The 26,286-nt window shown below is 42.0% G+C and overlaps 2 protein-coding genes across 3 annotated transcripts; one reads left to right on the top strand and one right to left on the bottom strand.

The window, feature by feature from the left end:
• Window positions 1–11,393: 11,393 nt before the first annotated feature.
• LOC149298361 (methylosome protein WDR77-like) lies at window positions 11,394–17,819 on the bottom strand. Its single transcript, XM_089487510.1, has 10 exons — window positions 17,735–17,819; window positions 17,282–17,467; window positions 16,757–16,898; window positions 16,611–16,660; window positions 16,157–16,227; window positions 14,112–14,166; window positions 12,326–12,394; window positions 11,908–12,016; window positions 11,654–11,722; window positions 11,394–11,523 (listed from the first exon to the last, which is right to left on the bottom strand). Exons 1-10 carry the CDS (start codon window positions 17,817–17,819, stop codon window positions 11,394–11,396), a joined length of 966 nt encoding a protein of 321 aa, XP_089343636.1.
• A 644-nt stretch (window positions 17,820–18,463) lies between these two features.
• On the top strand, window positions 18,464–24,434 carry LOC149298360 (ATP synthase peripheral stalk subunit b, mitochondrial-like). 2 transcript variants are annotated; one of them, XM_089487563.1, is made up of 7 exons: window positions 18,464–18,484; window positions 20,485–20,537; window positions 20,934–21,079; window positions 21,643–21,806; window positions 22,342–22,467; window positions 22,560–22,739; window positions 24,363–24,434. In XM_089487563.1, the coding sequence occupies exons 1-7, from the start codon at window positions 18,464–18,466 to the stop codon at window positions 24,432–24,434; spliced, it is 762 nt and encodes a 253-aa protein (XP_089343689.1). The 2 variants fall into 2 exon arrangements, with proteins under 2 accessions (XP_089343689.1, XP_089343690.1); XM_089487564.1 differs by having other exon boundaries at window positions 18,464–18,491; window positions 20,501–20,537.
• The last annotated feature ends 1,852 nt before the right edge of the window (window positions 24,435–26,286 follow it).

Below are 26,286 nucleotides of genomic sequence, written 5' to 3'. Positions count from 1 at the left end.
TGGATTGGTGTGCGTGTGGATTGGTGTGCGTCTGGATTGGTATGCGTGTGGATTGGTGTGCGTGTGGATTGGTGTGCGTGTGGATTGGTGTGCGTGTGGATTGGTATACGTGCGGATTGGTAAGTGTGTGAGACTGATGGGTGTTATGCTGTACCATTTCCAATGTATTTTTCATTATATAATTATGCTCTAGTACATCATACCTCCCATCACTCTATACTGTTCCATACAGTGGCAGAGCTGGGAGACAGAGGCCTTGCACCCCCACCGCAGGACTCCTGAAAGGTAAGTGAACTTCAAAGGGGGAGAGGGTAGATAGTTAGGAGGGGGTAGATGGGGAGAAGGGACTGAGACGGGGGGATAGGGGGTAGATAGGGAGAAGGGAGTGAGAAGGGGTAGGTAGGACAAAAGGGAGTGAGAAGGGGTAGATAGGGCAATCATACTCCTATCATGCCAAGTCTGCGATATTTTGGTGTGTTAGTTACTTTAAATAAAAGTGTTAGATTTTTTTTTATGGTGTTAGGGGGTCATATTCGGTTTCGGCCAGGTAAATGCTGCATTTTCGGTTTCAGTCCAGAATTCGTTTCGGTGCATCCCTACTACTAATGAAGTGGTAGGCCTACACCACATCAATGTTTGGCTTAGTATATAGTGATAGGAGTTATGCTGCACTATTGTCAATGTCTGGCTCAATGTATAGTGATAGGGATTACGCTGTACCGCCGTCAATGTGTGCCTCAGTATATAGTGATAGGTGTTATGTTGTACCACCGTCATTGTCTGCCTCAGTATATAGTGGTAGGTGTTATGCTGTACAACCGTCAATGTCTGCCTCAGTATATAATGATAACAGTAAGTGTTATGCTGTACCACCTTCAGTGTCTGCGCCGGTATATAACGGTAGAAGCTATGCAGTTTTAAAGTGTGTGTGTGGGGGGGAGGTGCCACATACAGGATCCGCCCCAGGTGCCAAATACTCTAGGTACGCCCCTGGGCTAGTGTATAATGTGGAAGCATAAAGTTGTTGATGCTACTATACAAAACAGATCAGTTCTGTAGTTCGTCTACCTTGAGCATGTTGGGATTCACAGCAAAATATGCTATTGCCTGTTCTTGATGTGTAAAGGCAGTGGCGTAACAAAGGGGGTCATAGTGGGCACAACTGCGACGGGACCTGGGCCTGCAACCACTTTATCTTGTCTCCCTATGCGCATTCAAAATTGTTCAGAAAGGGCCCTTCCAACCGTCCAGTATATGTATTAGAATGAATGTGTACTTGTGTGTTAGTGAGTATGAGTAAGTGTATGTGTGTTAGCATGTGTAAATTTGTGTTCACATATGTGAGCCAGAATGTATGTTGCAAGAGGAAAATAAGGCACAGACAAGCTGCTTGGGGGAATGATGGTGCAGACCAGCTGTTGAAGGACAAAGATGGCAAACGCAGAGTGTTTGAGGGTTAGGGTGGCACTGATAAGCTGTTTGGGGTCAAAGGTGGCACATGTTGCATTGTAAAGCTGGGAGGCTCTGGGGCAACTTTCACATCTGGGCCCTGTGGTTTCTAGTTACACCCCTGAGTGAGGGACCTGCCTTTTACTGTTACCATGCGGGCTCCAACACCTCTAAGTCTAATGCTAGCTATCCATAGAAAATAGCAGCAGGACTGATTATTTAATTCTGCTAATAGAGATAAGAAATTATATCTCATGAAGTTAAATACACACTAGACATACTAGCGAAAACTCACTTTGGTCTGCATTTCCTAAAGTTCAATTATTCAGTTTAGAAAGGGGAATTATTTCCCATGATTTGCAAACTAAATTAGTTTTTGCTCGATTATAAGCCAAAGTTCTTTTCAGAAAAAATGATCTGAAAAAAAAACACCTTGTCTTATAATCAAGGCCATCTTTTCTTCAGACCTCAAAAAAATTGAAAGTATCACATGAAACACAGATACATGAAATCAAGACGATATGGATACACATGTATTCTTGCAGCAAATTGTGAACTAGTGTCCCCTTGTGGGTGTAAAACAGGAGAGATTGGCTACAGTTGGTTTATGGCAATTGAATACAGTAGTAAATAAATTGTTACAGGAACTTCCAAATATCACACTAATCTTTTCAACATTGTAATGTAACACTGTTTCAGCCACACTCATTGGCAGTAGAATGGGTCAAGTGGTGACAGTGACTTTAAACATTGTCATAGAGATGTTATATGACTGTGGAAGAAATTGAGCCCCCATTACATATTAAAGCCTTGATTTCTTGGCAACAAGACTTAGATACCCAAATAGAGGAAACACAATGGATAAATAGTCTGCTGGAAATAAATAGAGTTACCCATTGTTTAAATATGTCAGAACTCCATTATAAAATAATGCTCCGTTGGTACTTAATCCCTGTTAGAACTGCTAAAATTAATCGGACATCATCTCCCATGTGTTGGAGATGTAATCTAGCTCAAGGCACGTTTAGACATATATGGTGGGATTGTAATAAAATCACACAATCACGGCCAGAATTGTTCATATTAATTTCTGATCTTGTTAAAGTAACCATCAGTCCGACTCCGGATAAAGCACTTTTACATTTGGATTTAGCTAATATTTCTTTTAGCCAAAGAACTTTAGTAGTCCAGTGCTTTTTGGCTATGAAGATAAGCATAGCAAGAAAATGGCTACAAACATCAACAATAAACATAGAGAATGTGCTTAAACAAATAAAGTACCAATGTTTAACCCCTTAATGACAATTGCCGGTTCTGGCACGGCACGGAAAAACAAGTCGATTATGACAAATGACGTGCCAGAACCGGCACGTCTTTAAACGGGTGCAGAAAGTGATCTACGTTCGCTTTCTGCACCCAAACGGCGTTGCTGTAATGCCTCGACCTCAAGGCATTCGGCAACGCCACGATCATGTCTGGCCCCTCCCCGGGGCGTCAACAACCGCCATACATTGTATGGCGGCAGACGCCCGTTTTAAAAGCGTTTAGGAGGCGATCAACGATCACCTCCTAAACTTAAATGGTGTCACTGGAATGCCTCGATCAGGAGGCATCCAGCGACACCAAACACTTACCTCTGGATGGGCTGTGACCGCTCCGGAGAGCGGTCACAGCCGCCGCTACCGGCGATCTGCACCATCAGCAAGATGGCGCCGGCCCGGGAAAAAAAATAATAAAGATGAAAAAGCTCCACTTGCAGGTTGAATACAGGTACTGCATTCAACCATGCAAGTCAATGGAGCCCAGCTTTCTAATCACAGTGTGATTAGTAAAAATAAAATAAAATAAATAATAATTAGAAAAAAATAGTAAAAAAAAACAGTAAAATGTAAAAATAATTTCCCACTGATGTCACTATCAGGGGAACCTTCAAGTAGAAAAAAATTTGTAAAAATGTTTTTTAAAAAAGGCAAAAAAAATAAAATATATATATAAAAAATATATTTTTGTGAGCAAGTCCTAAAATTAGCACATTAGCTTAAAACAATTCTCGCATGGAAAGAGTTAAAATACTCATGGGGTGTCTACTTTTAAAAAATTTATGATTTGATGGGGTAAATTGAATTGGCCGGGTTCAACAAGGTCCCAATTAATACAGGGGAAAGGATGGCCACACATCTAATTTCCAATTAGAAAAATGCACACGTACCAAATGTGGCCTTTTAGTTCCCCCCAAAAATGACAAACCCATGCATGTGGGGTATCACTGTACTCAGGAGATGTTGCTGAACACATATTGGAGTGTCGTGTGACAGCGGCATATACCAGGAGCTGTAAATTCATACATAACATAGGTGTGTGGGGGAAAAATACACACAAAAGAATACTACTGCAAACTTTGAAAAAATTCTGGTGGTAAAATGTGTGCATGCAAAGAGTTAAAATACCAGCATTTAAAATACCCTGGTGTGTCTAGTTTTCAAAAATATATGGTTTTGTTGGGCACACTGAAATGGCCCCGGCTCAAAGATGTACCAAATAGGGCATGGGCAGTGGATCCCCAAATGCCAAAGTTCAACATTGAAAAATGCGCATGTCCCAAATTTAAAGTGCGCCCACTTTAAAGTGCGGCCTATATTCGAGCCAATACGGTATTAGATAGGAGCTCATACATTTAGGTGTGTGGTATGATTGTTGATGTCTATTTCCTTTTTTTCTTTCATTGCTTCTTCTTTGTGGTAAGCCTAGGGGATAAATTGCTGAATATCCCGGCTTACAATTGTCGTAATTGTTATGATACTAGTATCGACTTACAGATAACATGTGAAGTCTATAGATAAATCTTAGATGGTCTTTCATCTTATATGTAATACTCTAATATTTTTGATATTTGTATTTCCATATTATAATATATTCTTGATATCTGTATTTTTATATTTTTCAATAAAAAAAACAACAAAAAAAAACATTGTCATAGGATGCCACCTTTGCCACAAGTTTTTAACATTTCTGCCCTGTTTGATCTGCCCTAGTAAGTGCTATTATTGTAAAGTGGACGTGTCTAGGAGTAACAACCACTCAGCCACAAAGCAGTAGCAGTAGCTCTCCTCCTCTTTGTCTCTCTCTCTGCAACTTTTTCCATTCTGTCCCTTTCTTCTTCTTATCTATCTTCTTTCTTATCTCCCCTATCTCTCCCGTTTCTTTCTCCTCTTTCTCTCATTAATTACCTTACTGAGGTCATGTAGTGGGAAGGCAAGGTCTTGCCGAGCCACAGGTGGATCCAGAGTGTGACCTTGGGGGGGAGTCACACTTAGACACAAGACACACACATAGTATGTGTGTGTGTTGGTATTTTCGTGACCATGGGTATGTTTGTGAGTGTGTGGGGGGCATTTTAGTGTGTGAACATTTGTCTTTGACAATGTTAGCATGTGTGTGTCTGGTTGTGTTAGTTTATCTGATTATGTTAGTGTGTGTGCACATGTGTACATGTGGAGTGTCTAGTTGTGTTGGTGCGAGTGTCTGGCTGTGCAGGCTCTGAATCCGCCCTTGTTGGGAACTTTTAAAAAGGCAAAACCCCACCGTGATGAGAACTGGAATAATGTGGATGGCAAAATTCTGTACAAACTTGCCAAATTCAAGAAAAAGTAAAAACAAAAATTAAGGGCATGAGTCATAAACCGGATATTGAGAACGCACCTTTTGGAAATCATACAATTTTTTTTTACTTGAAAATACTGTAGCTTGCAGTACAGTAAGGACTCAGACCCTACTATTTATGTGTGTCAGTGCATATGCGATACACTATGTGTTCTGACACCTTTATATCAGAACCAGCATTAACTTTATCAGCAAATTGAGCTACAGTAGATCATCTGTTGGATTTGACCACACAGGCCAGCCTTCACCCCCACCATGTGCCTTAATGAGCCTTGGCCACCCATGACCCTGCTCCCGGTTCACCGCTTTTCCTTCCTTGTACCACTTTTGATAGGTACTAACCACTGCAGACCGGGAACCGAGTTGTCTAGCCATCACGATTTGGCCCTTGTCAAAGTCACTCACATCCTTAACCATGCCCATTTTTCCTGCTTCTAACACATCAACTTTGGGGATGAAATGTTCACTTGCTGCTTAATATATCCCACACACAGACAGGTGTCATGGTAAGATTATCCATGTTATTCACTTCACCTGTCAGTGGTCATGTTATGGGTGATCGGTGTAAATAGCTTTAATAAACTATGACACTGTGTACTATTAAATGTGTTTAGACCTGCTAAGGAACAGAGATGGTTGTTACATTCTGATATGTAAAACCATAGAATTATTTTTTTATACGACTGTACGTCCCGACTTCATAGAAACGCACCATGTGTACCTCGCTCATGAAATCAGGCATTCCCTTTCAGCAGGCACCACTGCGGCCACCCACCAGAAGCACACTTAAGGACAGGAAAGCCTCTGCAGGCTATGGAGCACTTCTTTGTTTTAAGTACAAACAGATCAGGAGTAGGAGAGGGAGAAAAATAGTTTCTCAAACTTAAAGAATAATAAATAAAAACACTAAGGGGGAGGGATCAAATATAGTTTATTTAAAAATGATTGGGAGCCTAGTGATCACCATATCAATGGCATAAGGCATCTAGAGCCATACTGAACTGGGAACAGTGCTAAAACACAAAATGTATATATACATTTTTTTTTATTTTTTTTTAAGTGCCTCTCAGCCCTTCCACTTTAAGTTAAAAAAAATATGGATATGTATATATGTATACATACATACATACATATACACACACACAGAAAAATCCATAATATAGGATAATATGTAAATCAGGGATGTTGCCCACTATTTATGTGGGGTATGACTGTAAAGGAGATGTTGAACATAAATTGGGTAATTTTTCAGATGTGGCACTTGCAGTATTTCTTCAGTATTTAAGTGTAAAAACTCTTACATGTAAGAGTGTAAAAAAAATTAAATGTTTTTTTCTCTATTTCAGTATGAGTTACATCACGAATAATAACGTTCTTTGCATTGCTATGATTTTAAAAGAAGGTCCTACCTTAAGACAAAGCTACAGCTACCTGCCACCTCCATGGTCTCAATCATCATCACCACTAATCAGCTACTTAAAAGTTGCAAATTAGAAGCAGGAAAGCACTCATCGAAATCACATTCAAATGCATTCTTTTTTATCATACATAATGAAAACAAGCATTTTCACTGCAAATCTGAAGGGATCAGACTATCCAGTCTAGACATGCATTCCCATATATGGCCTACATAAGGTTCTAGAAAAAATATAAACCAGTCTGAGAACTGTCACTCAAAAGGGTTAAACTTGACATGAGTAAAGAAATATGAGGCTCTGTGCCTTAGGCAGTCTAACATTTGCATGGCTGGTTAATAGGAAGCTACATTTTGGGGATTTTGTAGCACACTCTGGCCGTTTAACATTTTTGCTGTGATTTTTTTTTTAGCCGTCATTAAGCGTAGCCTCACAGATAAGTTGCTTTTTTTTTCTTCAGGACAAGGGCTTTAATTATTTTTTTTCTCAATTCTGTCTATTGCGAAACGAACCACAATGACAGAAAAGCGTACAGTAAACACAGAAACAAATGATACAGAGTGAATGACACTGGAAACAAATGCAATGTTTAAGACAAATGCAACGTTTAAGACACGTCCGCGTGGGAAAAGGAGACGGAGCCAAAGACGACTGGATACGCAGGACCACAGCGTCATCAAATCACTAGGTAAGTACAACAGAATGTGGTTCAATGAAATGAGCAAAGGTTGTGCATGTGAAGGTCTGAGAAGACCGGGTAAGTACTGGCAGCGAATGTATGCGTACTGCCTCAGTGTGTAGAATCACAGAAAGTGAAGTGAGAATGAAAACAACGCATTCAAAAGAAGCAAAATATCATCAAATCAAAACAAAACAAAACAAGAGCGGCATCGACATCATTATTATGGTAGAAATAAAGGTAAGACAGAATCCACGAGCAACAGAGGTCATAGTGGCACGTAGCTGAAATAAGTCGGGACAAGGCCATCAAGTGGATTGAGGAGCGTCGACCCCACAATGAGAATCGCGGAGACAGAAGAAAGACCTTCCAATGGAACCAGCGCAAATCATGCTTATGTGCTAAGCCCTTGGATGACATCACAAGGTATTCCATACAGCAGATGAAGACTAGTTTCCTAAGCCAAATCTGGATCGGGGGAGTGGAATGAGATTTCCAGAATTGAGGGATGAGGGCCCTGGCTGCGTTTAGGAAGTGCACAGTAAGGGAGCGTTTATAGCTGCCAATCGGAACAGGGGAGGCCTGCAATAAGACCAGCTGGGGCGTTAATTGATAGTCAGGGTCACAAACCTCTTTGACAACCGCCGACACTTTGGACCAGAATGGACGAACCAGGGGACATTCCCACCAGATGTGGACGTAGGAGCCCACGTGGGACTCACAGCGCCAACACAACGCAGAGACCTGAGGAAGGAACTTGTGGAGTTCCACCGGAACCCTGCACCATCTGGTGAGTATTTTAAAAGCTAGTTCCTGTGTCTTGCTGGAGATGGCCCCCTTATGAGTTAAGTAGGCAATATTACTCCATTCCAGGACCGAGAATTGGACGTCCAACTCATGTTCCCAAAAACTATAGTAGTAAGGTTTAGTCTTACAAGTGGTGTCTAAAAGAGCGGAGTAAAGGAGAGATAGGAGATGTGGGGTCTCCTTACCCGCATCACAGAAGGATTCAAAGGGCGTGAGAGGGCGCAGCACCCGGGAATCCCTGAGCAGACCTGAAACAAAGTGTCTGAGCTGAAAATAAAAGAAATTAAAATGTTTAGGTATAGGGCGAAATTTACAGAGATCATGGACGGGACGCAGAGAGGAGCCATGTAGTACGTGGTGTAGTCTGAGTATGTGGACACCAGTAGGACAGACCTGGACCAAAAGCAGAGTTGTGTGAGATGGGTGTGAGAGGACTAGGGTGTGAAAGGAGATGCCCCCTGGCCAAGACCCGCTTAAGAACTCTCAAGGTTGGTTAAATAGTTGGATGATGTGGGATATGCGGCAGTTGCAGTGGTTCGGGGATCCATGGTACAATAGAGATATGCCGGGTGAATAACGAGTGCTCAATATGGACCCAGTGTTTGGGAGCGTAGAGGTACCATTCCACAAGGCGCTTAAGGTGGGAGGCCATCCAATAAAGCTCGATGTTAGGGAGCCCCATACCCCCCTGCAATTTCGGCCTAGTTAAGTGAGAATAAGAGAGCCTGGGCGTCCTACCACCCCAAACGTATCTCGTGAAAATCCTATGACAGGCTTTAAAAAAGGCTTTTGGTAAGAAAATAGGGAGAGTCTGAATGGGGTATAGTAGCCAGGGAAGGATGTTCATTTTGAGGACACTCATCCTCCCAAACCAGGAGAGGTGGGGGAATGACCACCTCTTCAAAACAGTGTCAATGGAGCAGAGGAGCCTGGTTAAGGTTGGCGAGGTCAGACAGACAAGGGGAGATAAAAAGGCCCAAGTATTTGATGGCTTCCGTACACCACTGAAAGGGAAAGGAGTCAACGCATCGGACTCGGAGCGAGTCAGTTATGCTGAGCCCAAGGACTTTCGCCTTTTGGAGGTTAATCTTATAGTTGGAAATAACCTGGAATTCACTTAATTCCTAAAGTAGATGGGAGACTGAGTCTAGCGGGTTCTGCAGAAAGCGGAGCACATCGTCTGCGTAAGCCATGACCTTGTGATCTGTGTCCCCCACCCGTAAGCCAGAGATGGAAGGGTTGAGACGGATGGCATTAAGGAACGGCTCCAGGGATAAAATAAATAATAAAGGGGAGAGGGGACATCCCTGACGGGTGCCATTGGACAGGGCGACCCGACCCGACAAGATCCCATTGACTCTGACCTGGGCAGACGGGCCGGAGTATAAGGATTTAATGAGAGATATATAAGTGGGTCCCAGTCCCACCCGTGCCAGGACCGCAAGCATGAAGGGCCAGGCCACCCTGTCAAAGGCTTTTTCGGCATCCATCAACAACAACACAGAGGGGAGTTTGTGATACTGAGAGTAATCAGATTAAGTAGGTGAATTGTGTTATCCCTTGCCTCCCTACCAGGGACAAAGCCCACCTGGTCACGGTGGACAAGGGAGGGAATCAGAGGTTGTATCCTGAGCGCCAGTATCTTAGCTAGTAGTTTCAAATCTGTGTTAATCAGCGATATTGGCCGATAACTGCCACAACTTTCAGTGTCCCTACCGGGTTTGGGGACTACAGTAATCACAGCGGTATTAGAGGAAGGGTAGAGTGGTGTACCATTGGAAAGGGCACCAAAAAGTGTTAGTAACTGGGGGCCCAGTACCTGAAAGAACTTCCTATAGTAGAGTGGGGTGAAACCATCCAGGCCTGGGCATTTACCCTGAGGTAGGAGTTTTAGGGCCTGAGCTATTTCATCCAAGGTGACAGGAGCATCCAGCACGTCCCTAGAGATCCTAGCTGTTTGATATTTGGATTAATAAGCATCTATGGCGTTCCGCATAGGAAGGTAAGTTGTACAATTTTTGATAGAAAGATTGAAACCGTTTTTCTCAGAGCGATAGTGTAGGGAGCCCTGTGCGTCTCATATTTTAGGTATGTATGTAGCCGAACGTTTGAGACGAAGGGCTCCGGCCAAAGCCTTACCGGGTTTATCACCCAGTTCGTAGAAGTGTTTTCTTAGGAGCAGGAAATTGCGTTTCACCTTTTCATCTAAAAGGGAAGCCAGTTGGTCCCGTGGTGTCTGTAACTGGAGCAGGAGAGCCCCTTCACCAGTGCGTTTATGCAGCGCTTCTAACTGAGCAATACGTTGGGTGAGATTAAGAATATTGGACAGTTCTAATTTTTTCTTCTGAGAGCCCAGTTTATTCAGGTGTCCCCCTCATGACCGACTTGTGGGCTTCCCAGACAGTGGGAAAAGGGGTTTAAGGGCTCTAATTATTTTGACCATACCTAGTTTACTATAATAATAAAAAAAACATAGCAAAAAAAAAACAAAAAAAACACACCTTTCCTACTTTTTATTGAAAAAAAACCCAGCTAAATTTTTTTCCCCCACAAATTATAGAACTAGCATAATGCTGTTTCAAAATCCTTTTTTTTTTTAAAATATTTATCTGGTCATCTTGCCCCCGTGTCCTCCTTGGGACATCAAACCACATACTTTGGAAAACTAGACAGCCCAGGGTATTTCAAATGGTCATATTTTAATTCTTTTCATGCACTAATTCCACCACCAGCGTTTGTTAAATTTGGTAGGAGTAATTTGTTTGGATCACCCCCCCCCCCCCAAAAACATCACAAGCACAGCTATTTTAAAACAGCCCATATGCATAAGGCATTGTCACGAATACATTGCATTTGGAGCCCGTTCCCCGTACTAGCTTTGTCGTGAAGGTGTTAAAGTATCAACTGTAATATGAGGACACAGTGATCAATTACACAAGGATAACATATGAGATTTTTTTTCGTATTTCACCGTTACAAAATGTAACCATAATGTATGAAAAACTAAATTACATTTCCTATTTCTGTCAATTCACTTTATTAATGCCTAGGGTATTTATTAAGTGCCACAATTAACACTGCTTAAGAGTCACCCCAAACAAATGATTAGCACTACTGGTACAGAACAGAAATCCGGAATGGTGCTGGGAGGTTTATACAAAACCGCATGGGAAATTTAACAGTTCTCCAAAAGAAACTCAAACTCTGTGCTGCCAATGTGGCATGCAGAATTCGGTGAAAGTAGCCTGCCAACACTGAAGTCAACTTCAGGCATTTTAACCCATCAAACCTAATGTAGAGCTTTAGTAAGACGTACGACAAGCCATGGTTGCACCTCCTGTCTAGTGGTTGGTATTAACCCGGTGTGTCTTTCCAGAAAATGCCTATGACTCGCACTCTTTAAGGCTGTGATGAAGAACTTTGTGATCCCAACCAACGGTAGTGAAGCTGGAGTGATCAAGAGGTGACCATGCTACACCAGTCACAAAATCTTCATGCGATTGGTTCCTGAAGCTGTGAACAAAGCGAAAATCTGCGTTAGCAATCACACAACAAATAAGGGGAGGGGTAAATACTTGGAAAGTTTTTATAACAAAACAAAAAAATTTAAATATTAACAATTGCTATATACATAAAAGCTTACACTTCTTTTGAGTCTGAGTCAAGTACTGCTACAGAACAATCTTCACTCACAGAGGCCAGTAAAGGAGTACTGCAAGGGAACAAAACAAAAAGGATTCAACTAGCAAGCCAAAGAAAAAAAAAATATATACATATGTGTTGCTCATACATGAAACTATATAATTATACATTTACACTGACATATCATATATGTCTCACCCAGAGCCCTGGCATACCTATTTACAACAAATCCACAAACAAGAGGATGGTTTTCACCTGTGTTTCGAATATGATAGTCCGGTGACGGTCTGGGAATGCACAGCCAGCCCCTGGGTAGAGTCTGAACTCTTCAGATTTACAGTGAAAATGTTTCCACTTTCATCACCTGTAATTAATAAAAGGTTTAAAAAAAAAAAAGGACAAAAAAAAAAAATCTAACCATTGATATATTATATAAATGCATGGAATTAGGATTAATTAAGGCTTTGGAAATTGTATAAAGATTAACTTCCTGTCCTAAACATCTGAGTAACAGAACCATTCATCACTAAAGTGGAGGATCAATCAATAACTGCCTGAAAAGCTAAAATGCTGCTTTCTTAGTATACAAAAGTTGTATATAGCCCCACCAGCAACAAAACAAAAAACCCAAACGTATTTAGCAGGCACAGAAATGAAATCAAATACAATGTACCACAAGCAAAGGTATCATCCTTGTCTGGATGCCATGTCAGAGAGGTAGGAATGTGGTTCGAGGAAAGATCTGCAATGGATAAAAGGAATAAAAATCTGTTATATTTGTTGCAGGTCATTTGAAAACAAGAAAACAAAATAAAAAAAAATAAAAAAGTATCGTGCAATATAGACAAAATATTCTTGTGAAAAAACAAACAAAAAAAACCCAGAAAATACAATTATTTCCAAATCGCACAAATTAGGGAGTCCACTCTGTAGTAGGGGGTTAGATGCTTTACCTTACTGAGTGGGTGGTAGAGAAGTGGAACAGCAAAAGTAGCAGAGGTTAATGTATTAAGGAAATGTAAACCGACATGGGATTGGCATAAAGCAACCCCGAACCTAAGAACCAATTAAAATGGACAGACTAGATGTGACAACTGATAAAGGGATTTTAATGTAGATTTAAAACGGATCTGTTCAGTAAAGGGACGCTCCCAGTCATCATGTGCACTGTAATAGCCGTGTGGTGGATTTACATTTTTGATGTGTTAGTTTTGTAGATGCATGGGGGTATTCTGCAAAATCCCTCATTTGTCTTTGTCCCTTTCTCATCCCTGTTCAGATATTTCGGGTGCAAGAGATGTGGGCCAAGTGTCTCCCTGCACGCGAGATACAAACTCCAGCACTGTCTTAGTGGTCATCAGGGGTTCAGACCCTTGTGCTCAGACACAAGCGCTTTTCAATGGGAGCGCTTTCTTGCCACTGACTGGCTGCACAAAGTATGCATAAACAAAGTACCAAAAGTATTTGGAAATACATGCGTCTTAAACGGATAATTTAATTAGGGCAGCAACAACGAATCGATAATAACCGATTATGAAAATAGTTGTCAACGATTTTCATTATTGATTAGTTGAATCAATTTTTAAAGTTAGTTTTTTTCCCCCAGAGCAAATGCTCTGAAAAACTCCCCTCCTTCTATAATGCAACCTCAAATAGTGATCGGATTATAACTCTAGAATCCAGACCACCCCTGCAGCGCTGCAGGGGATTTGGATTTTAGTGCGCGATGTGCGCAACCTCCGCTACTTCCCTTCACTTCACTTCCACTTGCCCCACCAGGGGTTAATATATCAACAAAAGAAAAATGGGACAAATAAGCACCACTGGGTGAGCTAAGCCTGGAGTATTATCTTTATTTTTATGCTTTTTTGCCCAGTGTTTCTTCTGTGGATATATTAACCCCTGGTGGCGAGGTAGTATTTTTTCGGGATCTATTAATTATGTGCATTCTTTAATTTGTGTTTTTGATTGCTGTAATATTTGATTTATTGTCCATATATTTATATTGTATACTATTTTTTTTGTCTATATTTATTAAAAAGTATATATTTTTATACCTATTTTAGCGCTGTCAGTTTTTCTTATATCGGGGAGGGGCATAAGACATCTGGGGTATAAGGCATTTCAGGGGGCACAGTGGCATATCAAGGGTAAAAGGTAAATAAGTGACATATCAGGGGCTATAAGGCATATCAGGGGGGCACAGTGTCATATAGGGTGTATAAGGCATATCTGGGGGAGAGTGGCAAGCTTGGGGTGAGATGTGCATAACTGGGGGGGGGGTTGGCAAATAAAAGAAAATATAAACTGGAGGCATTTTCCTCAATCATAGCTTTTATTAAATATGAAAAAAAGTTTACATGAATTCATATTTACTAGTAAAACTTTTTTTGGTATTTTGGTAAAAACTTAGTTTGAGAAATTATGTATTTTGGGTTCTTGTACCCAATGGTACTCACTGATCCGAGTAGCAGGTTTTGGGTTTCTTGTATCCCAGAGTAAAACGTAGCCATCCTTTAAAAAAAAAAAAAAAAAAAAAATACAAAATATACAGGCGATTGACATGCTGCATTTGCATGTAATATATTAAAGTCTATGTGGAGGTTTCCAAAGCAGGTTTATAAAATATTGAAAAAGTTTGTTTATGGAAATAATTGTGTTTATTGCTATTTTGCCCTGAACACCATATCTAAAAGAAACATGAAACATACAAAGGGGTACTCTAGAAATACTTGGGTAATGCCAGAAGAAAACACTTTATTAAAGAGGCTAAACACATGCTTAACCTGTCAAGTCCACCCCAAGAACGCACCTGTTCGTCCTGTGGCAAGAAGCCCATTAGGACGTCCTGACTTTGTTGCAGTGGCAGGCAGGGGAGGGCTGGCAGCCTAAGGCCTGGGGGGCAAATCAAGTGAAGTGGCTCCACCCCTTCGCACTCACCTTTCACCCCTCACGCTGCTCCCATCATTATGCGGCCATTAGGCTGCTGGAAAACTTATCTAAACGGCCGCTGGTTGCGATGCCACCGGCCGGAGCTACTTTAATCCTTTTTTTTATTTTTTATTTATTTAATATGCCGGATCGGCTTGCCATATTAAAAATAATTAAATAAAGTATTAAAGTAGCGCCGGCTGGCAGCATCAGCACCCGTTTAGATTCGATTTCCAACAATCTGATGGCCGCATAGTGATGGGAGCAGCGTGAGGGGTGAAAGGCGAGTGTGAGGGGGCGGAGCTTTCACCCCTCACGCTGCTCCTATCACTTGGCGGCCATCGCACACGGCCGTTGGGTGCTGATGCTGCCGGCCGGCGCTGCTTTAATACTATTTTTTTTTTTTTTCATTTAATAGCCAATCCGGCTTGCCATATTCAATTTTTTTTAAAAAAAGTATAAAAGTAGCGCCGGCCGGCGGCATCAGCACCCAGCGGCCGTTTAGATTAGATTTCGGGCGGCCTGGGGGGCAATTGCCTCCCGGCCCAGCCCGCCCCTGGTGGCAGGGAAAATTCCACGCTGCTTACACAGAATTCAGACTGTGAAGAGATGAGGCTGGCAGGAGCATTGCTCAGGCAACGGTGCTCATCATTCAACTGCTCACACCTACTGGCAGTTTACATTGCTCCCCCTGCTGGCCGATTGCAATTATTGTAACCTGCAAAGCAGGGCTATTGGAGCCCTGCTTGCTGATCACATCATAATCAGCACAAAAAGATCCAGAGGAACCGCCTCAAAACAATGAAAAAAAAAATAAAAATATATAAACCAAAAAGGGATCTTGAGCCATACTGCCCCGGGAACAGGGCAACAAAACAAAAATACATTTGAAAATAGACATGCAAATGGGTCAAAAACGATTCAGACAAGTTTTTTTGGTGTGTTTTTGAGACCTCAAAAATTGGATTTCAGGAACGAAAGTTGTTGTTCGACACCTAGACTTACTCTCACTCTCTCGCTCTTTAAATGTCTCCTAATCTCTGCCGACCACTCCCGTGGCTCGCACCTTCTGGTTATCCTTTTTTTTTTCTACATGTGCAGATCACGGAGATAAAGTTCCAATGAACTTGTGCAAAAACGTTGGAGCTTCTAGTGGACCCCCACCGATCCGCCAATCGGGGAGAGGACAGCACCAAAAGCTCCACCATTTTGGTGGAAGCTCACACAAGGTTATAAAGGGGCAAAATGGTGGAGATCACTCCAACATCCGCTATTTTTGTTCACATGAGGTTATCTTAGAGCAAAATGGCAGCAATTCTGGTGATGTCCTCTCCCTGATCCAGAGTACATTACCAGATGCTCGCCATTTTGGGAGACATTCACACGAGGGAATCATGGTAAAATAGAGCTTCAGGTGACTTCCTTTCCCCTATCCCCAATCACAGAAGAGGACGCTGCTATTTTGCTACCCCCAAAAGTAAATAGCATTATGTTATGAAAAACCCCAGGACTGAAGGGGTTAAGCAACACACTTTTCTAACCATTTATTTTAGCAAAGGCCAAATGTACTTACCTCACCAGAAGATAAAAAGATTGCCTCTTTGCCAGGGCAAGCAGACACGCATGTGACATAGTCAGAATGTGCTAAAACACAGAAATACACATTAAAGACGAGACATGCAAGCAATATAACCTGTTAAAAGGAGGAAAATCCCCCTATAATTCATGGGAAACAGGGAGTTCAAATATATTAAATTGCTGTTCCTCGGTAGGTTCTAGGGTAAAATTCATGTTTAAGGGGTACAGAGAAAGAGCCCGCCACGTAACGGTACAATCATAATCACTTCCATCCTTGGCGCGGTATCAGTTTTGAGAAAGTGGAGATAGCTGGTCAGTTTCGAGAGATATATATATTTTATATATATACACACACACACACACACACACGCGCATATATATATATTATTATTTGATAAAAAATAATTGAACTAAGGACACAAATCATGCACTTTGTGACCTAATCTCACCTTTGTAGGATTTTAGGAGCATCTTTTGTGAAAGGTCCCAGACTTTGACACTAAAAACCGAGCACAAAAACACATCATTTAAGAGCCCAAGCCCCAAATCCACCAGAATTCACAGAGCAGCAGACCTTCCTTTTTAGTACACCAACCTGCAATCTCTGCTTCCACTTACTGCCTGCGTCCCGTCAGCAAAAACACTCAAGGTTGTTACGATGTCGTCATGTTCATACTTGGTAGATTTACTGACTAAGAGAGATTCATTCTCCAGTAGTTCCCAAAGCTCCACAGCACCTGCAGGGACAGACACATCAACATAGTAAATGGCATTATATATATATATACACACACACACACGTATACATGGGGGGGTGGGGTAAGGGTAAAATGCATAAGAAAGGGGACCATATACATTTAAGGGGACATCACAGCTATCAAAGCATATGACGTCCCTTTAAGGTGTTGTGCATTTACAGTTCATGTTCATATTTTGCTCAAATCATTGCCTCGTATGCCAAGTTGTTGATTTCAGTTCCACATAAACATATTTATACGAACCAGTGCAACGTCAGGCGTTTTGGCAGCTATGGCAAAAAGGCACATAAAAACAAATTGCAGATATTCATAACAGCGGTACGGCGTTACGGATCCTTTCAGAATGCCAGCCACAGGTGTACCTGAATCCGAAGCCACCAGGATGCCGTTCTCCAACACCCAAGCCACATCTGCCACCCCGGCTTCGGTCTGCACGCCAGCCGTACAGAGGCTCTCGTTAGGGGCACCAAGGGGATCCTTGAACACCCAAATGGATCCACCCCAAGTACGTCCATTAAGACTGGAAGCAGCCAAAAGCAAGACTCCATCTGATGATTGAGAGTTTAAAAAGAAAAAACCATATCTTAATATATTAGCTTTCTAAGTAGTTTCTGCTGCGTTACTACAAGGTATTGCAGAGCCTGGCCAGCACTATCCATCATATACTGGTTGAGCACCATGCGGCGCCCACCTGACAGAGGTTTCTCTTGCGATTTACCGCTGACTCCTCCCGCTGTCATCCAACTCACCTAGAATCCCACTACCCCCTCCAATTAGGCCCACTTTCTCCTACTACTGTCTCCCGCATCCGTCACCTTTCCGGTAGCGGGCAGCTTCCAGCTGTACGTCCATGCATGCTGGGGCCCTCATCGGGCTCCCCCAGGGACTTTCTTTCTTCATCGTTCCACCACGTGCAACTCCGAAGCGACTCCGGTTTTTTTCTTGTTTCCTTCCCGCCAACCACTGCGCCAGCAAGCCCCGCCTACACGTCGATGCGTCAATTGTCGCTTAGCGTTGCCCTTGAACTTTATGAGGGGGCGGAACAGACATGTCAATCTTTGCTATATCGGATAGGGTGAAAAGCTGAATAGAATGATTATTTGAACCAAATGTCAACAGAACTGCTATAATGTTAGCAAGCCGTTGGCTGCGTGTGGGGCACTGGGAATTGCTTGTTGAATTAGTTTTACAAATATTAGTTGAAACTAAAATGTGTTAATATATATATTTCAGTTTAGTGTGTCTCGCGTTTTTGTTTCAGGTATTAAATTATTTGTCAAGTAAGTACGTAATACCGACTACAGTTACTGGTATTGAAGCCATGGCGTTACTTTTACCGTACCTTCCCACTTTTGCCCTAAATTGACATGGTTGTCAAAGACTCGGTGACGTCGACTGACCCGGAGGAGGCGGAGCCAGCGCCATCTTACTTTCTAAGCTGTGTCAGGGACACTGAGGGCACAGGGTGACCGGTAGAACTTGCCTCGCTTTTTTTTTCCCCCCAGCACCGGTCCCATTTGTGTATTGCCACCCCAAGCAACATCATGTTGTCTAGAGTAGCTCTCGTTTCGGGTGAGTATTTAACAAGAAAGGCTGTGCGGTGAGGCCTCTGTTACCGCTAGGGCTCCATAAGGAAAACCATGGAACCCCACATTTAGACATTATGCGTTTACGGTATCCGTAGCTGCTCGTTTTGTTTGTACGATGAACGGGTTTTTAGCGCATAGCTTTCGTGTTTAGGCGATCATTGCGATAACGTGCATGCTGTTTGAGATCCGTAAAGCACGCGTGGATCGGGCGTGAGCTGAGGGGGTCATGTCACTTTCTGTATAATCTTTTATTTATACGGCCCAGCAATTCATGTAGCGCTTCTTACACTACCTGAATTCATAGGGCATGGCGGAGCTGGGACTGGCACGGTAAAGTCATACGGGGCCTACTTATTTTCTTCACTAGAAGAAGAGTTGACCGGAGAGTTGTGGTTTAAACTCCTTTTTATATTATGAGCGTCCAGCCCCGGTATCCTTCTGCTGCAGAGGGGACCTAGCGCTGTATGTGGCATAGTTTAAATCAATGACACTTATTTGTTTCCTCTGATGAATTATACAGTATGCAGGGCCAGCACACCCTATCTTGACAGCCGAACCTGCAGGTGTTGGCCCTTCGTAATGGATAGTACAGCATTAGGTTTAAGCCACAACTCTCCTGTCAACGCTCTCTTTAGTGAATACGGCCCCATCTTAGATACAAAGCTTCTAAAACTTTTTTTTTTCTTATGTGCACGTTGGACCTTATAGCAGCCTCAGAGGTGACCTAGTCTATCTTATTACACTTGAGTGTGAGTGAAAGAAGACAGGATATATATCCCTTTTAAAAGGGAAATCAGTTGCTTAGTTATAATGTAAATTTGATTACTTTAGAACGTAGCGGAGAAGTGGAGTTGTTGTCCAGAAAATGTGCTAATGGGGTTTACATATTTAAGTGGAATAAACATAAGGCTGTCCTGGCTTTAACACAAAGGTCAAATAATGTATGGGGTTTTTCAACAGGTGGTAAAGCTAAGCAGACTGGGCAGGCCCAATAGCTCTTCAGCTTCCAGGACTTCCTCTTAGTTGTGTTCTTTAAACTTTCTTGTAGGTATAGCCTGTGATATATTTTGACTGATTATTCACTTTAAGAGTTGGTGGTATTTAGTACAAAGCTAGTTCTGGCTGAAGTCACTTGGACAGTTTAATAAGCACTATTTGTTGTGCTAAATTATGGTTTATTTTTTGGGCATGCCAGTTTGTGCCCTTTCCCTTGGATCCCGTCTATAGTCGGCAATATCTCATCTGACCTTGGTAAACTCGCCCTGTTCACTAGTGCTGCAAAGGTGGCTCTGCAGGACAAGGTCTCTGTATAAATCCCTAACAGTGATTCACACAAAACATCTCTGTAGATGCTTCTAGAAACTCTTGCGAGTTCCCCACCGTCCGCCCCGTGTTACGATCTTTATGCCCTTGTGTACAGTGAGACGTATATGATATTGTGAGGTTTAAAGACACAATGTTTTATCCAAGTTTTAGCACTTTGATCTCCCCAACCAACCTATTTATGCTGGCGGAGCACAGCCTCCATAGACTTTATTACAAGGTGCTCTGCGCACTAGGATATGACATCATATGAAGCGCTCTTTCTTAAAGGGCTACAACGCCTTTTTGTGTACCACAGATCCAACCACAGAGGCGACTAAGTAAATATACCACTGAGCCTATCATTTGAAAAAGTAAACACAGTTTAAAGAGGTCCGCTTACAATCTATAGGGAATGGGGTGTAGAAAAATACAAGGTATAGGGAAGAGGGGGTGATGTTGCAGTAGATTAATGTGTATGATAAGCTCAGCAGCAGCCTTCTGGGTAGATTGCAGAGGAGAGAGTTGAGACCGGACGGATAATTACCAACCAGAAGGGCGCTACAATAGTCGAGCCTGAAGATAAGAGAAGGGAATAGGCCTTTATGTGTCTTCTTGGGTGAGGAAAGGGTGGACGCAGGTATGAGGGATGCTGGCTGGATGAACTAATGAAGTCTTCTTTGTTTGTAGCCTCTGCTCTGAGGAACTCTGCACCCCTCAGTGTTGGGTAAGTAATAGTTCAAGTAGACCATACTAAGTAATGTGGTTCCCACTTATTGGTAGGATTTGGTTGGACAACTTATTGTTGAATGTGGGCGCTAAGAGACAGGATAAGGTGTGCAGTCTCAATGGTACACAGTATTGGTCGTGACCTCAGTCACTTTTGTGTTGTCCTTGTGTGGGTTTTCTCCATGGGATCCATGGCCATCTTTGCCAATAGGAGGTTTTCAAGGTTCTGGATTTACAACACTGCCCCTGGTTTAAATTTCTAAGATGCTTTTGGCTATGAAAGCCACGTTAAGGTGAAAGTGTTCATCGAATCCTTAGAATATTTTATTTCAATGTGTAGGTTAAAACAGTAGGTTGTATAACTTGTGTATTCTTTTGTGTTTGTTGCCTTCAGCCTTTTGAACACAAGTAGGTCTTTTCACACTGGGAAGCCTGCCCTCGCTCCTGTTCCTCCCCTTCCTGAGAAAGCAGGGAAGGTTCGCTATGGCCTGATCCCTGAAGAATTCTTCCAGTTCCTGTACCCCAAGACTGGAGTCACAGGTAAATATGTTTAATGTTGTATTATTTGCTGCTGGTGGAGGAATTAGTCTTGAGTATCATTTAGTCACTTTGAAATGCATATGTTTTGCTTCTTAGGCTCTGGTTGGGAAGCATATGTTAGGCCATTAGCTGTGTGATATTGACTGCCTTAATACATTGGTTTCAGGACTGTCTTCGTGTAAAGGAATGATGTGCGTTCAGAACTGGAGTGTGGCCCGCGGCATCTTAAATCCTGCCCTACTGCAGGGGCGTCCAGCCTGCGGCCCTCCAGCTGCTGCAGGACTGCATCTCCCATCCTCCTCAGCCAGCCCTTTAGCTGAAAGAGAATTATGGGAGATGTAGTCCTGCAACAGCTGGAGGGCCGCAGGTTGGACGCCCCTGCCCTACTGTAATGATTCATTACTGTCATGTTTGCCGTCACAGAGCCCTGTTTTCTATACTTTGTTGTGCATTGCCATGTTACAGCTTACCATGTGAATGTTGAAAACTATTTTATAAAAACATCCCTTCGTTTTCAAGACAACTGGGGTAATCCTTTTAACAGTTTTGTGTTTTGTGTTTAGGTCCCTACATGTTGGGTTCCGGACTTCTTGTTTATCTTCTGTCCAAGGAAATCTATGTCATAAATCATGAAAGCTTTGCAGCAGCCTGTATTGGAATAGTCATTGTCTACAGCATCAAGAAATTTGGACCTCAAGTGGCAGAATTTGCTGACCAGCTAAACAACGTAAACTTGCTTTTCAATTTTGTCTCCTGCGTTCTGTCCTGAAATATCTCCACAAAGCACCAGAGGGTCCCTCGTGATTAAAATTTATATCAAAGATGTTTTTTTGTTGTTTCACCGAGAATTTGAGTCTTTTAATGCCATGTTGTATTTTTATGTATTTCAGACAATTGTAGTTACAATATATTCATTAATGTGACAATTAGGCTGTCCTCCTTTAAAGCCTCAAAAAAAAATGTAGGTTCTGTCTTTTAGGGGTCATTGTGCATTACTGTCAGAGTGGGCAAAAATTCAACAGAACAAAATCTAGTCCTCTTCAGATTATCCCGATACCAGGATGAAGTCACTGGTCCTGTAACTGAGTTTATAGTGTAGTAGCACAATTCATAATATCTGGGTTGAGTTAGTTGTACTGCGTCTCACAAAAAAGGTTAATTCTAGTTCTGAAATATCCTCTTCTTGGTTTACTTTATTTTATTGTCGAGTGTTGCCTCCATTCTGCTTTCTTTTTTTAATCAATGATTTTTATGCATTCTAGGAGAAAATTGCCAAGGCTCAAGAAGTTAAGGACATTGCCTTAAAGAACCTGGAACAGGCAATTGAGGAAGAGAAGAAAGAACAGTGGAGGGTTGAGGGCAGACACTACCTTTTCGATGCCAAAAGGGTATGTCCTATGGCAAAGAGACTCATCCCCACTATTTTTATAAGAGTAAAAAAAGTGTTTGTGCTTCATTCATTCTAATTTTTCCCCCCTAGAACCACGTGAACATGATTCTGGAAGCTAACTATAGAGAGCGGTTGTTGAATGTCTACAATGACGTCAAGAAGCGTCTAGACTACCAGGTGGCCCTGCAGCACCTGCAACGTCGCAAGGAACAGGATCATATGATCAACTGGATTGAGAAGAATGTGGTACAGAGCATTACTCCCCAGCAGGTAAACACTTTTATAATGCATGAACACATTGGTTAACGCACTTCAAAGGGTATTTTGCACCTAACTTAATCGTTTAGACCTTGTAGTGCATTTAGTTGTTAAAGGGAGGCCTTTTCCAGCTCACAATAACTATACTAGATCTGTGGCTATAGCTGTCTTTATCAGATGGACCTTAATGACATGTACGTGCTCAGAATGCATTGTTTTCAATGAGTTAGGGACCGCCTCTGAGATCCACCAAGACCAAAACAGCAGTATACAAGTAGAACTCTCCAGCCTCTGCAGTTCTATGTGCTGTGTGCTGCTCTTAAATCTTTTTAGAAAGTAGAGGCCATGTGCAATCAAATAATGAACAAATGAGGACACAATGTTGTCCTACTAGACGCAAATACGTGTCTTTTGTTTGCTTCTTTTTGTGATTCGTGTGTGTGTGCATGTGTGTATATATACCGTATTTGCTCGATTATAAGACAACCCCCCCCAAATCTGAATATTAATTTAGGAAAAAAGAAAAAGCCTGAATATAAGACGACCCTATAGGAAAAAAGTTTTACCAGTAAATGTTAATTCATCTAAACTATTTTTTTTTAAATAAAAGCTATGATTGAGAAAAATATTTTGGTTTTATTTCCTTCTATTTTCCAACCTGCCCCCCAGTTATGCACATCTGCCCCAGAAATGCCTTATACCCCCTATGTGCCACTCTGCCTCCAGAAATGCCTTATGCCCCATATGCCACTCTGGCATTTAGAGGGTTAAAAGGCATATTATGGGGAAGAGTGGCATATAGGGAGGTTAAAGGCATTCAGGAGGCAGAGTGGCGTATAGAGGGTTAAAAAGGCATTTCTGGAGGCAGAGTGGCATTAAGGGGGTTAAAAAGGCATTTCACAGAGCACTCTGTCTCCAGAAATGCCTTATACCCCCCATTTAACACTCCCCCCCCCCCCCCCCCCCAACTTACCGGTGCTTCTGACTTCCCTGTCATGTAGCCGGGGAACTCTGATCTCTGACAGCCGGGGAAGGTCTGCGCGATGGACGCAGACAACCCCCGCTGCTAGCCACACCTCCTTCCTGCTGCAGCGGAAGTTGTCTACGCGAATCGCATACACATCTACACGCTGCCCCAGCTACACACCGGGGACTCAGAAGTACCGGTAAGTGGGGCGGGGGGGGGGAGACAGAAGGATCCAGGTCCCCTGCAGCTGCGGGGGATCTGGATCTTAGTCGCCTCGTAGTCAGACCTATTTGGTATTTGCTCTGAAAAAAAAAACCTCGTCTTATAATCGAGCAAATACGGTATATAATTTCTCGTACTCTACCTTGGGTAGGTTTTGTTTTGTTTCCTTACTGTGCATTGCCATTTAACCTTACAAGTGGGATGCAGTACCACATGACACTGAAAGTTTTTGTTTATGTATATTATGTTTTAATGGCCAAATCTTATTTGATATTCGCTGAACAGCCAAAAGATATACAGTGTATCCCATGTTCAAGGACTTATTTGGCACATTATTTTCAATAGCGCCCTTTTTTTTTTTATTTTTTTTTTTACTTCATTTGAGGAAGTCATTACATGAAGGAAAGTTTTAATATATACTTTTTTTTTTTTGTTCTTTCTTGCAGCAAAAGGAGAGCATCACCAAGTGTATCGGTGACCTGAAGCTTCTATCCAAAAATGCACAAGCTAGAGTCTAATGTTTTTCGGCTTATGATGTACAATTCTGCATATATGGATTCCAGCTGTCAAAGAACTGTACCATATATAAATCTTAATTAAATATTTCTACACTATCCTGACATCAGTTAATTTATTGGAGTGTCTTTGGAGTAAGCCCAAAAGGGCCAGTTTCTGAAGTTTATAAGGAGGAGGTGTGTTGGACAATGCATGACGTGAGTAGTAATCCTGTAAGAGTTTATTTGGCTAAAAACCACTGACAATATTCACCGATCAGCCATAAAATTATGACCACTGACAGGTGTAGTGAATAACACTGATGATCTTGTTATCGTGGTACCTGTCAGTGGATGGGATACATTAGGCAGCGAGTGATCATTTCATCCTCAAAGTTGATGTGTTAAAAGCAGGAAAAATGGGCAATCATAAGGATCAGAGTGACGTTGACAAGTTTGACAACCTAGGTGTACCGGTATGGTTAAATAGGTGTACTGTCACTGACTGCTTAAGGAGCCAGTCAGTGGTAGTAAAGTGCAGGAGATGCATTAGACGTGAGATATTTTAAAGGGACCATGCACTTATTATATGCATTAAAGTGCATAAGATGGCTGGAGTGTCTCTTTAAAGAATTAATATTAAAGTACTGTTTTGTTTCAGATTGTTCAGAATCCCTTTGCATGCATTTGTATTGTACCACCAACATAATTAAAGTGCATATAACATGACTGTGCTGACAACTTTTGGTCACTGTACCATTCTTCTCCTGACTTCTCAGCCCTGCTAATTTACACCCTGAAGTTGCACCTGGGATCGCATCCCACCAGCTGAAACTCAACATTTCCAAGACTGAACCTCTGGTTAATCCACTGTCTCCTGACTCCTACCTACATTTACTTAGTATTACACCCCTTGTAGCTCTTCTTTTACCTCCAAACATGTTCCTATCTGCCCTTCGATTTCCCAAGAACTTATTTCTCTTTTCACCATTAGGACGTCTTCTTCCTAATCCAGGATTCTGCCGTGCCATACGTAGACTCTGCAATTCCCTGCCGCCGTCTATCAAACTCGACACCTTTTTATTCAAACTGTAAACATCATCCAGCAGTTTACTGTCTTAGAACAGTTTTCATTCCTTTCCGTCGAGGAAAGGTATCGCTTTAGGACAAATATGTAAGATGGGAAAAGCTACGGCACTTTGCATTATTACTATTAATACATGACTTTAGGGCTGCAACTAACGATTATTTTCATAATCGATTAGTTGGCCGATTATTTTTTCGATTAATCGGATAAAAAAAATGTAATTTTTCATTTATTTTAAATTATTTAATAAAGTAACATAGGATGTTAAAAACAAACGGCAGAATAAAAATTTTTTCTTGTTTTTATTTCCCCAACCTGCCCCCCAGTTATGCATATTTGCCCAGGCTTGCCACACTGCCCTCCCCGACATGCCACACTGCCCTCCCCACATATACCTTATATACCCTATATGCCTTATACCCCCAGATATGTCACTCCGTCCTCCCCAGGTATGCCGTATACCCCCCTGATATGCCATAGTGCCCTCATAGGATTTGCAGACTCGTTCACAGACACAATACTTTTATAAATAAATACAGGATTAATCTTCACTGCCCCCAGGATTTAGATTCCCCTCAGTTTGCCCCCCCCCCCTTTACCTCTAACTGCACCTTAAATTGACCTTATTAAATTAATTAAATGAACCCTCAGTCCTCAGCATTAAATTAATCCTGAAGAGAAGACCCCATTAACCACAACTGCCCCTAAATTATCCCTGAAGACCCCATCAACCACAACTGCCCCTAAATTAACCCTAAACACCCCATTAACTATAACTGCCCCTAAGTT

The sequence above is a fragment of the Sceloporus occidentalis genome, unplaced genomic scaffold (genome assembly GCF_023333645.1).
Source record: "Sceloporus occidentalis isolate IW3139 unplaced genomic scaffold, rSceOcc1.0.p SCAF_33, whole genome shotgun sequence".
NCBI lineage: Eukaryota > Metazoa > Chordata > Lepidosauria > Squamata > Phrynosomatidae > Sceloporus > Sceloporus occidentalis.
This window is presented reverse-complemented; position numbering and strand designations above follow the sequence as displayed.

Coding starts and splice junctions, on each gene's coding strand:
- LOC149298361 (XM_089487510.1), bottom strand. CDS start 17,819: ATGAAGAAAGAAAGTCCCTGGGGGAGCCCGATGAGGGCCCCAGCATGC. Junction 17,468..17,734: donor AGCTGCCCGCTACCGGAAAG/GTGACGGATGCG, acceptor CTCAATCATCAG/ATGGAGTCTTGCTTTTGGCT. Junction 11,723..11,907: donor CTATCATATTCGAAACACAG/GTGAAAACCATC, acceptor GTTCCCTTGCAG/TACTCCTTTACTGGCCTCTG.
- LOC149298360 (XM_089487563.1), top strand. CDS start 18,464: ATGTTGTCTAGAGTAGCTCTC. Junction 21,080..21,642: donor CCCCAAGACTGGAGTCACAG/GTAAATATGTTT, acceptor TTTTGTGTTTAG/GTCCCTACATGTTGGGTTCC. Junction 22,740..24,362: donor AGAGCATTACTCCCCAGCAG/GTAAACACTTTT, acceptor TCTTTCTTGCAG/CAAAAGGAGAGCATCACCAA.